Source organism: Pholis gunnellus, assembly GCF_910591455.1.
Source record: "Pholis gunnellus genome assembly, chromosome: 12".
Taxonomy (NCBI): domain Eukaryota; kingdom Metazoa; phylum Chordata; class Actinopteri; order Perciformes; family Pholidae; genus Pholis; species Pholis gunnellus.
In genome coordinates this window covers 22,337,014-22,349,895 of record NC_136539.1, presented here as the reverse complement: position 1 = coordinate 22,349,895, position 12,882 = coordinate 22,337,014, and the positions used below count along the sequence as shown (strand labels likewise).

At 37.3% G+C, this 12,882-nt stretch overlaps 1 protein-coding gene across 1 annotated transcript; it reads right to left on the bottom strand.

Annotated features, from left to right (window-relative positions):
* Window positions 1-2,319: 2,319 nt before the first annotated feature.
* On the bottom strand, window positions 2,320-6,335 carry LOC306704428 (uncharacterized protein). The gene is made up of 6 exons (XM_079170779.1): window positions 6,222-6,335; window positions 6,043-6,150; window positions 5,041-5,304; window positions 4,266-4,408; window positions 3,630-3,733; window positions 2,320-3,403 (listed from the first exon to the last, which is right to left on the bottom strand). The coding sequence occupies exons 1-6, from the start codon at window positions 6,286-6,288 to the stop codon at window positions 3,247-3,249; spliced, it is 843 nt and encodes a 280-aa protein (XP_079026905.1). The 5' UTR covers window positions 6,289-6,335; the 3' UTR covers window positions 2,320-3,246.
* Window positions 6,336-12,882: the final 6,547 nt, after the last annotated feature.

Genomic DNA, 12,882 nt, shown 5'->3' with positions numbered 1-12,882 from the left:
CGCTCATGAAGACGTTCAGCTGTTAAATGATGAACGTGTTGCTGGTTTCAACTTCTAAATGTCTTCACTTTTGAGGAAGTCACAAGTTTCAATTGTGGTAAAAAGAGTTTCTGTGACAATCCTCTGCCACAATATTATCATATCTATATGTGTCTGCTATGCTTCTATTCTACTTAATTTAATTAATTTCAAAGAAAGTATGAAATAAAAACAAAACATTTACATAAATCTACAAAAAACAGAATATAGAAATGTGTGAATAGAGTTATGTAGCATTGCAACATTGTAATAAATCTATCGATCTATATTATATATAGATCTGTATAGATCGATATTATATATATATAATATATATATATTTTATATCTATCTATATAGATCTATATAGATAGATATACACAGAACAGAACACTTGAGGAAGACTTTAAAAGGTTTTATTTCTAAGATTACACACATACAGAGCAGAAAGAACAACTTAAAAACAGTTTTTGAGTTGCTTTACCTGTAAAGTCAAGCTTTAATAAATGAAACCTGATTAAGTAAACTACCTAAAAAATATAAAGTCTGTCTTTTTCTTCCCTGAAATGTGGAAGCTGTCCGCTGATGATCATAAACACACAAAAGTTGACACCATTTCAGAATCATTTTCAGGAAGGTGTTCTTCACTTCATTGTATTTTAACAATGTCTCAGAAAGAAAAGAGAAGTGGTAAAGCAGGCCTTTTATCTTCAAACAACATGTGTGAGAACTAAATCCTCTCAGTATTTATCTGTTTTTTTCTTTCTGATGGTTGAAACAAGTTGTTTGCAGCTAATTCCAGAATGGGCCCAAAGAAAAACATGAAACAATGAGATTAAACATCCACCGCTGCGTGAGCGAGTGCATTTACTGAAGTCTTGTACTTATATACAAATTCAAGGTACTTTACTAGATTATTCCCATTTCATGCAACTTTATACTTCTACTCTAGTTTGAATGTTTGTCACACATTTCTAAGCACAACCTTAAACATCGACAGCTGTAGAATGTATCATGCACATTAATAATAACATTAATATATATATATTGTGATGTCTTGAGAGGTCGGGATCGGCTAGTGAGGCGTGGGTGCACAAATCAAGACAAGCGGTGGTTTCTAACTGAAAATACTGGATTCAGATTATTTTAGCAAAAGGGAAACTTAATTCCAGCAGAAAGCCGCCACAAAAAACAAACATAAGTATCTTCAGTTTACTTCTGGTTCATTGTCTTTAATGTAACTCTTTCTCTTTTCGTCCGCTCCTGTCGTTTCTCTCTTTCCAAATGTTCTCTCCTTTTTCCCCACACCAGCTCCTCCAGGGTAATCACCACCTCTCTTTCAGCTGGGCAGCAGCACAACGAATGAACTTTATCTCTGAGAACAAACACGTTCTCTTTTTACGTTAATCTTTAAAGTTCATATTTTTTAGAGTATTACCCTCTCCCCATGCTCCGTAATTAATATTTTTTACCTGCTATGACCATAATACACCATCACAGAAATCAGTAACCGTAATAATGACAGATACCAATAAACACACTGTCTGTCTGTTTATTAACTGTCTTGATTCAACAGGATTGTCCTGTTGAACTTTTCTATAGATTTCCTCCAGTGATGAAAATTATTTTATGAAGGGTCAAATCTGCAGCACAAACTACGAGGCATGTAAACGACTAAACCCAGTCTTGTTGGTCTCAATAGTTTTCTCTGAAGTTTAACTTTAGAGGAAGTAACAAGTGATAAACACAGCCTACTTGATGGCAATCTTCTCTCACAAACAGGAACAGTTTGAGAGTGTGACGGTTCCCTGCCATGGTACTTGTTTGTGTGTGTGTGTGTGTGTGTCCCTTTAATGGCAGGTTCCTGGTGATTGCAAACTGGAGACACCTGGGCCCGGTGCTCCAGAACATGGGCTCTCTCCTATCACCCCGTGGAGCAACGAGGACGGCTCGTTCGCCACCACCATTACGATCTAGACGTATTGTGTCTAATAAACTCTTTGCTTTCTGGTCAACTGCCTGCGTCTCCCTGATTAGGTCATGGCTGTCAGAGCCAGGTCGTGACAGAGAGGAATTCCTTAAATGGTCAAGTACTGAAGTCATTTTAAATTACATAGAAATAAATATGCTGTATACATGTTATTTGTTAAGTGGACTGTAATATAGTAGGTTTAGGGGACTTTGAGGAGATGTTCATTCTAGTATGGTGCATTGGTGAATGTGAGAATAATGACTAGTCCTCTAAATGTGGAAGAAAACAGTTTAAGTCAACTTTATTACCCTAATAAGTACATTTCAGGGTCAAGCTTCATTATAGTATCTATTCAGTATAATATGCAGCTTGTTGTGGAATATTTCTATGCAGATGCGGGATAAGAGTTGGTAAATAAACAGATACTGATGAATACTCAAAGTAGTAAGAGTCAATTTATTAGCTTGCGCAAGCGGAGAACAGTTTCACAGATACGTATTGCAGAGTCTGTGGAAGTGACTTCAAAGAACAGTTTCACGTACAGAGTATTTATACACTTAGAGACCATGTCCAGCGCGTTTCGCTGCATCGAGGTACCTTCCATCTCAAAGATGTTATTTCTTGTTTTACTGAGGTGTTGTTTCTACAAGGCGCTGGTTCCGTTTTTACCTTCTGCAAACTGTTATGTTTCTGATGAGTCATGTTTCTTACAAAGGACATGGTGAGTTCATGTTAAGCACACGAACATTCCTTTACTCTGTTATACGGGCCTAGCTGATTACATTGTACGTTTAAATGTTATACGCACATAAGAATATCTTTTACCATTACAAGCTTTAATTCTTTACATGCTCTCTTTATATCACACATAATAACATGTTGACAGATGTAATACTTGACGGGTGGACAGCAGGACAGAGAGCAGGACTCTGGAGGGACCAGAGGAGGTGGACTCTGTGTTCACATCTTGATGCTTGGTGCTCAAACACAGTCACAGCTGATGGACAATGTTTTCTCCTCATGTTGAATGTTTAATGTGAAGATGTCGGCCATATTATCTGACCAGAGAATTGTTTTTGTTGCTGCTGTTTACATTCCTTATGAAGCAAATTCAATAAATGAAGTACAGGAATGTACTTCTGTTTCTGTTTTGTTGTGTTTGTTGTGTTATAAATGTGCTACAACTTCATTTCATTGTGCATCCCTGTGATTAATAATGACAATAAATGAACCTTGAACCCTTGAACCTTGAAATATTAAGCCAGATCTTCACAGATCCAATGCCAAGAGTTATCACAAAGCAGATCATTCCAGTATCTTTTTACGACCTTGTAAACTACAATTTCAGCACAGTCCTCTTCACCAGACTCTGGATCTCCTCCACCGTTATTAGGTTCATCAAGGCCCCAGTACCTAGGAGGTGATTATTCAAAACATTTAATATTGCAGCTTTTACGTTTTTTAAGATGATTTTTGATCCTCAGACCAATTGACTTTAATTCTCTGTGCAGTGCAGCAACACTTGCAAAATGTTTCAGTTAATTCTGATTTTGGTAATAATTATTGAGAGTTTTACTAAAAATAATAATAATAATAGTAGGCGCAGCAATAGTTGTATGAACATTGTTGTGTGTCTTACCCTTCAGTCAGTGGAGTTCCATCAACCCATTTCCAGGTTCCCTCGTTGTCTCTGTCACTCAAACCAATCCAAGAGTTATGTGTGATAATGCTTAAGAGGAATTTCTGTTCAAAATAAAAAAGACAGAAAGTCTGTATTTGAATTTTGTATTATTTTTTTTTAAATTTAATTTTCAAACATATTATTAATGTAGTTAACAGTGGTCCATCCAAACACTCTGATAAGAATTCACTTATAAATCGTACTAGCTCAAAGAGATGCCATGTTATTTTAATCTAATCATTATGATATACAGTAAATAATACATCATAATGTTGTGTCCACATCTGTATCGACTAATATACAGAATACAAGCAGAGTAAAAAAGAAGAAGAAAAGACGGGAGGGCATGAATACCCATGAAATATAAACAAAAAATATATTCCAGAATAAAAAGTATATGAACAATAAAAACATTAAAGTGCAGCGTGGTGAAAAAGGAGCAGGCGTGGTCAGTTACTCAAATAAAAGTAGAAATACTACACTAGACAACACATAAAACTACACAGACTACACATGAAGCTTTGACTTCACTTGTCAAACCCAGAGGTTGTCACCTGGAAAAACTAAATATAAATATATACTACTACACACTACCTGTTCTTCAGGCGAGTCTATGATCACCAGATCTGCTCCTTTGTCTCTGCAGTCCTTTCTGCCCTCCTCCCAGGAATCAGTCCGTGTAGAGAGAAGATAACAGGAACAACTGAACATCCTCCATCCTTCAGGACACGTTTTCTCTGTAAAAATGATGCAAACATAAACCATTAAAGATCAGACAAGACCCACGTCCTTAAAATGAAGAAGTTGTGTGTTTTTGTTGACTTCCTGCTGAGACCACTGAACTGTTGATCTGTGGAGCGCATCACTACGACACACATCACTTTATTTTAACTTACTGTTCTACATCTCTGTATATAAGATTCTCATTACACAGAGAAAAGAACTAAATACCTGTTTACATACAAGTTTATGCATCTTGCAATTATTATCTTCCACAAATACATTATTTCATTTTATATGTTATATTTTATCCTTGTATTGGAACTTCTGAACTGTTTTATGTCTCTTACACACATTTGTACTTGTGCGATTTTAAAAAATACATATTTAATTAATTGTTGTAGGGAGACTGAGATTTAAGGTTTTCATTGCAAACAATTGCTTCTCTGTAGTTGTTGTGCACATAACAATAAATCACTTGAAACTTTCCTCCCTCGGCCTCATTTGAAGGGTCTGTAGTGACTCCTCACACTCGACTATCAGACCAATTACTTATTGGATCAAATGACTGATTACTTACAGATTTATTTCTTCATCACATCAGAACAAAAAGTAGGCAATGTATAAAAAAACAGAGACAAACACTCACTCTGTTTGCACAAATGCTGACGTCTGTCCCTCTCTTCAGTCAGATGAGTGGACAAACGCTGAAGTCTGTCCATCTCTTTGGTCAGATTAGTGGACAAACGCTGACGTCTGTCCTTCTCTTTGGTCAGATGAGTGAGGCTGGCGTTCAGCAGGTCTCTCTCTTCAGACACAGAGGACAGCTCGTCTTCACTGGCCCGGAGACGCTCAGTCAGGTTGGCTTTGATAGGGGACAGATTTGCAGCTGATCCACCCACTGAGTTATGGTCTGGAATAAATCAAGATCATAAAACCTCATGTATTCATACTGGTGTATTCATGTATTCATACTGGTGATCATTTAAGGCAACGCAACGAGCAAAAGCGACTTTGCTTCTTTTTAGACTCGTGGAGAGACAACATCCAAAACACACTCAGGTTTATTTATTTTACTTTCTATTTGAATCTGTAGATTTCTCCTAAATTCACCAAAAGTTATTAGATAATGCCTCATTTGCATATTTATAAAATACAGTTTTAGAAAATATGAAATGCAGGAAATCATTTTCTTGTAAGATAAAGATATGACAAATCCAAACACTGTTATTGTATATTTACAATAAAATCCCATCATCTTTTCCCAGCAAACATAATAATACTGAGTAAATGTTGAAATGACAAGCAGCAACCTGAACTCAAACATGGTATAGTGTCAATTTAAAAGTTGGTGAAAGGCGATGCTGTTGATCTACATGATGCTGTAGGATGGAGAAATTCATATTCATAATTAATATATAAACAAAAGAAGTGCTTCACAAGGTCAGTGTTTCATTCTATTCTGTGGTGCTTCTAAAAACATATTTAAAAAGTTCTTCAAGGACAAAAAGCAAAAGATGAAAAGTCAATAAAAAGAAAAGCGTCACAGAGGAGCCGGGATGGCAGATAGACATTTAGGTAAAACATCTTTCAGAGCAGATTAACGCTGCTGAAAATCTCAAGTTAAGACTTTAATGAAGATCAGACTCACAGTAGACAAAGAAGCTGATGAGTCGAGCCAGCAGGAAAACACTCAGCAGCCCCAGAGACAGAAAAACAGCTCCATGAGATCTGCACTTCAACTTTGAGCTCCTGGGACCTGAACACAGAGAAGACCAGTGAACACAGTCATCAATACAATAAACAACACACATCTGTTCACATTCTCACCTGTCCGATTGGTGGAAGGGCTCGAGTCATCAGGTTCATCATATTCATGGACATGTAATTCCTCCATCGCTCTCGAGGATGCCAGCTATTCCATAGAAGGTCAGCTCAGCAGCACAAACTACATGAAATGAGGAAACTCTTGTTGGCTATAATTTATTTCATAAAAAGAGGAAGTCACGACATTCAAAGATCCTAAAAAAATCTTCTATTTCATCATCATCCACTGAAACATGAAAAGTTCTACATCTACATGCATACCGAAAGTCTAAAGTTCCCTTAAATCTGGATTCAAAAATGCATTTCTGACTTTTAATGAACTATAAACCGAAGCAAATAAATAAATGCATGAATGTAAAAACTACAGGGGCACCTAGCAGAGTCTCTGAGATAAATGAAAATGAAGTATTAGTTGTCGTTCTTCCTTAAAATGTAATTCACCATGATATGCGTAAGTATATAAGTATTTCTAAGTCAAATTAAAACTTTCAAACTCCTCTGGAACTTGGTCTGTGTTGGAAAAATCCAGCAAAGAAAATAAAACCTTAAGTGTATTTTAACTTCGTGAGTTACAAGGTAACGAAACGTCAAAGAGCCTTTTGGTTGGTGGTCACTGTAATTGTTTGATTTTTCTGCTAAAAAACTAGCAAGGCCATTTTGTGAAATGCTAACTTGCTCTTTTGCTGAACATTAAAAGAAAAACATTTAACCGAAAATCTGTAAGTTACAACTTCGAAGATGTGTTTTGTTCTCTTTGGCGGCACTTGTGGCCATAAGTGGTAACTGCAGGTGTGTATTCACATCCCAGAGATCCAAACAGTCTTTCTGAGATAGAAAGAGACTTAACAGACATAAACACAAGAAGAGAACTTAAGAGACTCGAGGAACATTTTATAAGATTTTCATAATGTTCATGATTACACACACACACACACACACACACACACACAGACCAGAACAACTGTGTTTTTACGTTGCTTTACCTGTAAAGTCAAGCTTTAATAAATGAAACGATGAAACCTGATAAAGTAAACAACCTAAGAAATATAAAATCGGTCTTTTTCTTCCCTGAAATGTGGAAGCTGTCCGCTGATGATCATAAACACACAAAAGTTTACATCATTTCAGAATCATTTTCAGGAAGATGTTCTTCACTTCATCGTATTTTTAGGGGAAAAAAAAAACTTAAACAGTGTCTCAGAAAGAAAAGAGAAGTGGTAAAGAGAAAGACAAGAAGTGGTAAAGAAACCGTTTTATCTTCAAACAACACATGTGACAACGAAATCCTCTCAGTATTTATCTGTTTTTTCTTTCTGATGGTTGAAACAAGTTGTTTGCAGCTAATTCCAGAATGGGCCCAAAGAAAAACATGAAACAATGAGATTAAACATCCACCGCTGCGTGAGCGAGTGCATTTACTGAAGTCTTGTACTCAGTGGCGGGCCGTCAGGGCCTGTAAAGCCTTCTCTGCTGGCCTAAACAGAATCACAAAGTTATAGCTATTTTACAATTTAATAATTTTTCTTAATTACACTACATGTATCATAATTTATAAAAATATTGTTCCCATTATCTTGTGTTCTCATTGCACAGTTACTGTCTTCCTCAGTTGCTCTGCTTCCAGTGCAGCTTGTTTTAAGTAGAGCTTTTATCCAATCAGATTTCACCTTTGTGTCTCTAGGTAAGAAGAGAGGCCCCAGGCCTGCAGACTCACAAATGAATCCCTTTGCAGTTTAAGTGAATGGGGACGATATTGTTGATTGTCATAGTCTTCAACCAATCAGATCTTTAGTTTGACATGTTGGGCGTATTCTTTGACGTGTCAGAGCTGCTAGCTGGCCTACATGTACGTGATTGGTCAGTGGGCTAGCGTGACATGTTGGGCGGTGACAATCCCAATATCTGCTGCCTCTGTGGAGCGGACATTTTCAGCCCTCAAATGCATTAAAACACATTCAAGAAATACAACTGGGGAGGCTCGACTGTCTTCACTGGTGTCCATGAATCGAAAGGACTTCTTGCTGGAACTAAAACGCACGGATGTACTGAACAACCGTGAGATTAAACTCTTTATTAACAAAGAAAGGAGGATGGACTTTGCCTTTAAATAGTGAACAGCAGCTCTGGTAAGTTAAATGCGTTTGTTTTTTTACATCTGCATTAGCTTTAATATGCTTGTTTATATATTATTATTTGTACAACTTATTTTTATGAAGATGGATTTTTGTTTGGTTTTATATGTGATAGGAACCATTATTATGTCCAATGTTGCTCTGGGGACATATTTAGTCGGTGCCTGTGTCGGCAATTTGGCGACTTTCTCGCTAAATCTGGCGACTTTCCGAACCATCATGGCGACTTTTTTTGTGAAAAGCTACTAGTGACAAATCTAGCGACTTTTTCTGGTGTTGTTGAAGACTTTTCTGGTGTTTTGACTCGTGAAAACACGTACGTTCTGCACTGTCGTGAATGAGCAGCGGGTGCTGCCGTGAGCCCCTCCGCCTCCCCAAAAGCACTCATAGGCGGGTACTCTCACTGAAGCCTCGTGCAGCAGTCCCAGCTGCAGACAGAGCAGAGAGGAGATGCAGTATCGGCGTATTCCCTTCAGTTAGTGTATTTACAGGTGTTGGCTTCATTTTTACACGAAACAAATAATAACCGTAGCTGTGTTTCAGCTGCAGGACAGCAGTAAAGGCCCAGGTATAAAATGCACGGCCCGCCACTGCTTATAGTTACATACAAATTCAAGGTACTTTACTAGATTATTCCCATTTAATGTAACTTTATACTTCTACTCTATTTTGAATGTTTGTGACTGTTTTGAAAAAATTCACTCGAGCCGTGGTAACAATCATTAAACAGGACATTTATTCTTTGCAAAGAAGGAGCCAGAGTTGATTCACATACAGTCTACATGGATCAAGGCTGCTCGGAGATCTGTCTCCGAGCCTCGGATATTTATACTACCACCTTCTATAAAATTGAATAAATGTCCAAGCATAAACAAAACAGAAACAAGACATCAATGTGTATTTTTGAATGTAATGTAAAAATGTTTAAAGCATAAACAAAACATAAAAAATCAAAATCAATAAAATTGAATGTATCAAGAATACATGTATTTTAATGTTATATGAATTATACTAAGAGTAACATATTGAATAAAAAGAATGTTCAAACAAACATTCTATGTACTATCTTAATCAGCTACAGGTATTACTGCAATCATCATTTTGTCTCTTCTCTCGATTTTCGACATACGAATCATCATTAATTTACAGTTCAGTGTAAACATTACGTTGAGTAGTAATATGATTGGATAAAAGCTCTACTTAAAACAAGCTGCACTAGAAGCAATGATACATGTAGTGTATTTAAGAAAAATTATTGAATTATAAAATAGCTATAACTTTGTGATTCTGTTTAGGCCAGCAGCGAAGGCTTTGCAGGCCCTGACGGCCCGCCACTGCACAAATCCACAACAGTAATGACAGATGAAAGTATACAGACTGCCTGTCTGTCTGTGTAACTGTCTTGATTCAACAGGATTGGCATATTGAACTTTGGCATAGATTTCCTCCATTGATGAAAATTATTTTATGAAGGGTCAAATCTGCAGCACAAACTACGAGGCATGTAAACGACTAAACCCAGTCTTGTTGGTCTCAATAGTTTTCTCTGAAGTTTAACTTTAGAGGAAGTAACAAGTGATAAACACAGCCTACTTGATGGCAATCTTCTCTCACAAACAGGAACAGTTTGAGAGTGTGACGGTTCCCTGCCATGGTACTTGTTTGTGTGTGTGTGTGTGTGTGTCCCTTTAATGGCAGGTTCCTGGTGATTGCAAACTGGAGACACCTGGGCCCGGTGCTCCAGAACATGGGCTCTCTCCTATCACCCCGTGGAGCAACGAGGACGGCTCGTTCGCCACCACCATTACGATCTAGACGTATTGTGTCTAATAAACTCTTTGCTTTCTGGTCAACTGCCTGCGTCTCCCTGATTAGGTCATGGCTGTCAGAGCCAGGTCGTGACAGAGAGGAATTCCTTAAATGGTCAAGTACTGAAGTCATTTTAAATTACATAGAAATAAATATGCTGTATACATGTTATTTGTTAAGTGGACTGTAATATAGTAGGTTTAGGGGACTTTGAGGAGATGTTCATTCTAGTATGGTGCATTGGTGAATGTGAGAATAATGACTAGTCCTCTAAATGTGGAAGAAAACAGTTTAAGTCAACTTTATTACCCTAATAAGTACATTTCAGGGTCAAGCTTCATTATAGTATCTATTCAGTATAATATGCAGCTTGTTGTGGAATATTTCTATGCAGATGCGGGATAAGAGTTGGTAAATAAACAGATACTGATGAATACTCAAAGTAGTAAGAGTCAATTTATTAGCTTGCGCAAGCGGAGAACAGTTTCACAGATACGTATTGCAGAGTCTGTGGAAGTGACTTCAAAGAACAGTTTCACGTACAGAGTATTTATACACTTAGAGACCATGTCCAGCGCGTTTCGCTGCATCGAGGTACCTTCCATCTCAAAGATGTTATTTCTTGTTTTACTGAGGTGTTGTTTCTACAAGGCGCTGGTTCCGTTTTTACCTTCTGCAAACTGTTATGTTTCTGATGAGTCATGTTTCTTACAAAGGACATGGTGAGTTCATGTTAAGCACACGAACATTCCTTTACTCTGTTATACGGGCCTAGCTGATTACATTGTACGTTTAAATGTTATACGCACATAAGAATATCTTTTACCATTACAAGCTTTAATTCTTTACATGCTCTCTTTATATCACACATAATAACATGTTGACAGATGTAATACTTGACGGGTGGACAGCAGGACAGAGAGCAGGACTCTGGAGGGACCAGAGGAGGTGGACTCTGTGTTCACATCTTGATGCTTGGTGCTCAAACACAGTCACAGCTGATGGACAATGTTTTCTCCTCATGTTGAATGTTTAATGTGAAGATGTCGGCCATATTATCTGACCAGAGAATTGTTTTTGTTGCTGCTGTTTACATTCCTTATGAAGCAAATTCAGTAAATGCACTACAGGAATGTACTTCTGTTTGTGTTTTGTTGTGTTTGTTGTTATAAATGTGCTACAACTTCATTTCATTGTGCATCTGTGTTTAATAATGACAATAAATGAACCTTGAACCCTTGAACCTTGAAATATAAAGCCAGATCTTCACAGATCCAATGCCAAGAGTTATCACAAAGCAGATCATTCCAGTATCTTTTTACGACCTTGTAAACTACAATTTCAGCACAGTCCTCTTCACCAGACTCTGGATCTCTTCCACCATTATTAGGTTCATCAAGGCCCCAGTACCTAGGAGGTGATTATTCAAAACATTTAATATTGCAGCTTTTACGTTTTTTAAGATGATTTTTGATCCTCAGACCAATTGACTTTAATTCTCTGTGCAGTGCAGCAACACTTGCAAAATGTTTCAGTTAATTCTGAATTTGGTAATAATTATTGAAAGAGTTTTATTAATAATAATAATAATAATAGTAGGCGCAGCAATAGTTGTATGAACATTGTTGTGTGTCTTACGCTTCAGTCAGTAGAGTTCCATCGACCCATTTCCAGGTTCCCTCGTCGTCTCTGTCACTCAAACCAATCCAAGAGTTATGTGTGAAACTCTTTTTTTTTTTTGACCTCAAAGCCGAAGCGAATAAATAAATGCATGAATGATAAAAACTACAAGGACACCTTATAGAGTCTCCGTTATAGATTCTGTGAAATGCTAACGTGCTCTTTTGCTGAACATTTAACATGAAAAACTGTAAGTCAAAATTTCGAAGATGTGTTTTGTTGTCTTTAGCGGCACCTGTGGCCATAAGTGGTAACTGCAGGTGCGTATTCACATTCCAGAGATCCAAACAGTCTTTCTGAGATAGAAAGTGACTCAACTGACATTTATTGAAATGAAAATGTTTGAAATAATTATCTCAAGCCTGGAAGCAGCGTGCCAATCTAAGATATTAATTGACTGACCCATGAAGTAGAATAATATAGATAATTACTGATCCTGTAAAGCTCTCTTTATGCAGCTTTAATAAGAGGCCTAACAGCATGACAGTGAAGTGACATCCTGTCTGAACCTGAAGACAAAGACAGCAGGACGGCTGTGAGGAATTCAGGGAGATAAAAGACCACGAAGGTTTTCTGAAGAATTCATCTCATAAGATGATGAACACAAGAAGAGATCTTAAGAGACTCAAGGAACATTTATACGATTTTAATTATGTTCATGATTACACACACACACACACACACACACACACACACACACACACACACACACACACACACACACACACACACACACACACACACACACACACACACACACACACACACACACACACACACACACACAGAACAAAGAAGGTGTTCTTCACTTCGACGTATTTTTAGGGAAAAAACTTTAACCCAGTTAAAGAGCGTTAGTTGTGGGTTATTAATTGTTATAAAGTTATAACCATGACTAGGAGTCCCTCTCAATACACATAAGAGAAGTATCTCCGACATTAAAATCCGACGCAGCAAAAAATACATTTAACTTCCTGCTGAAGAGTGACAGCAGTTGTTTCGGCTATGCACCGGCATTATATTGTGTGAAAAATTCATATCAT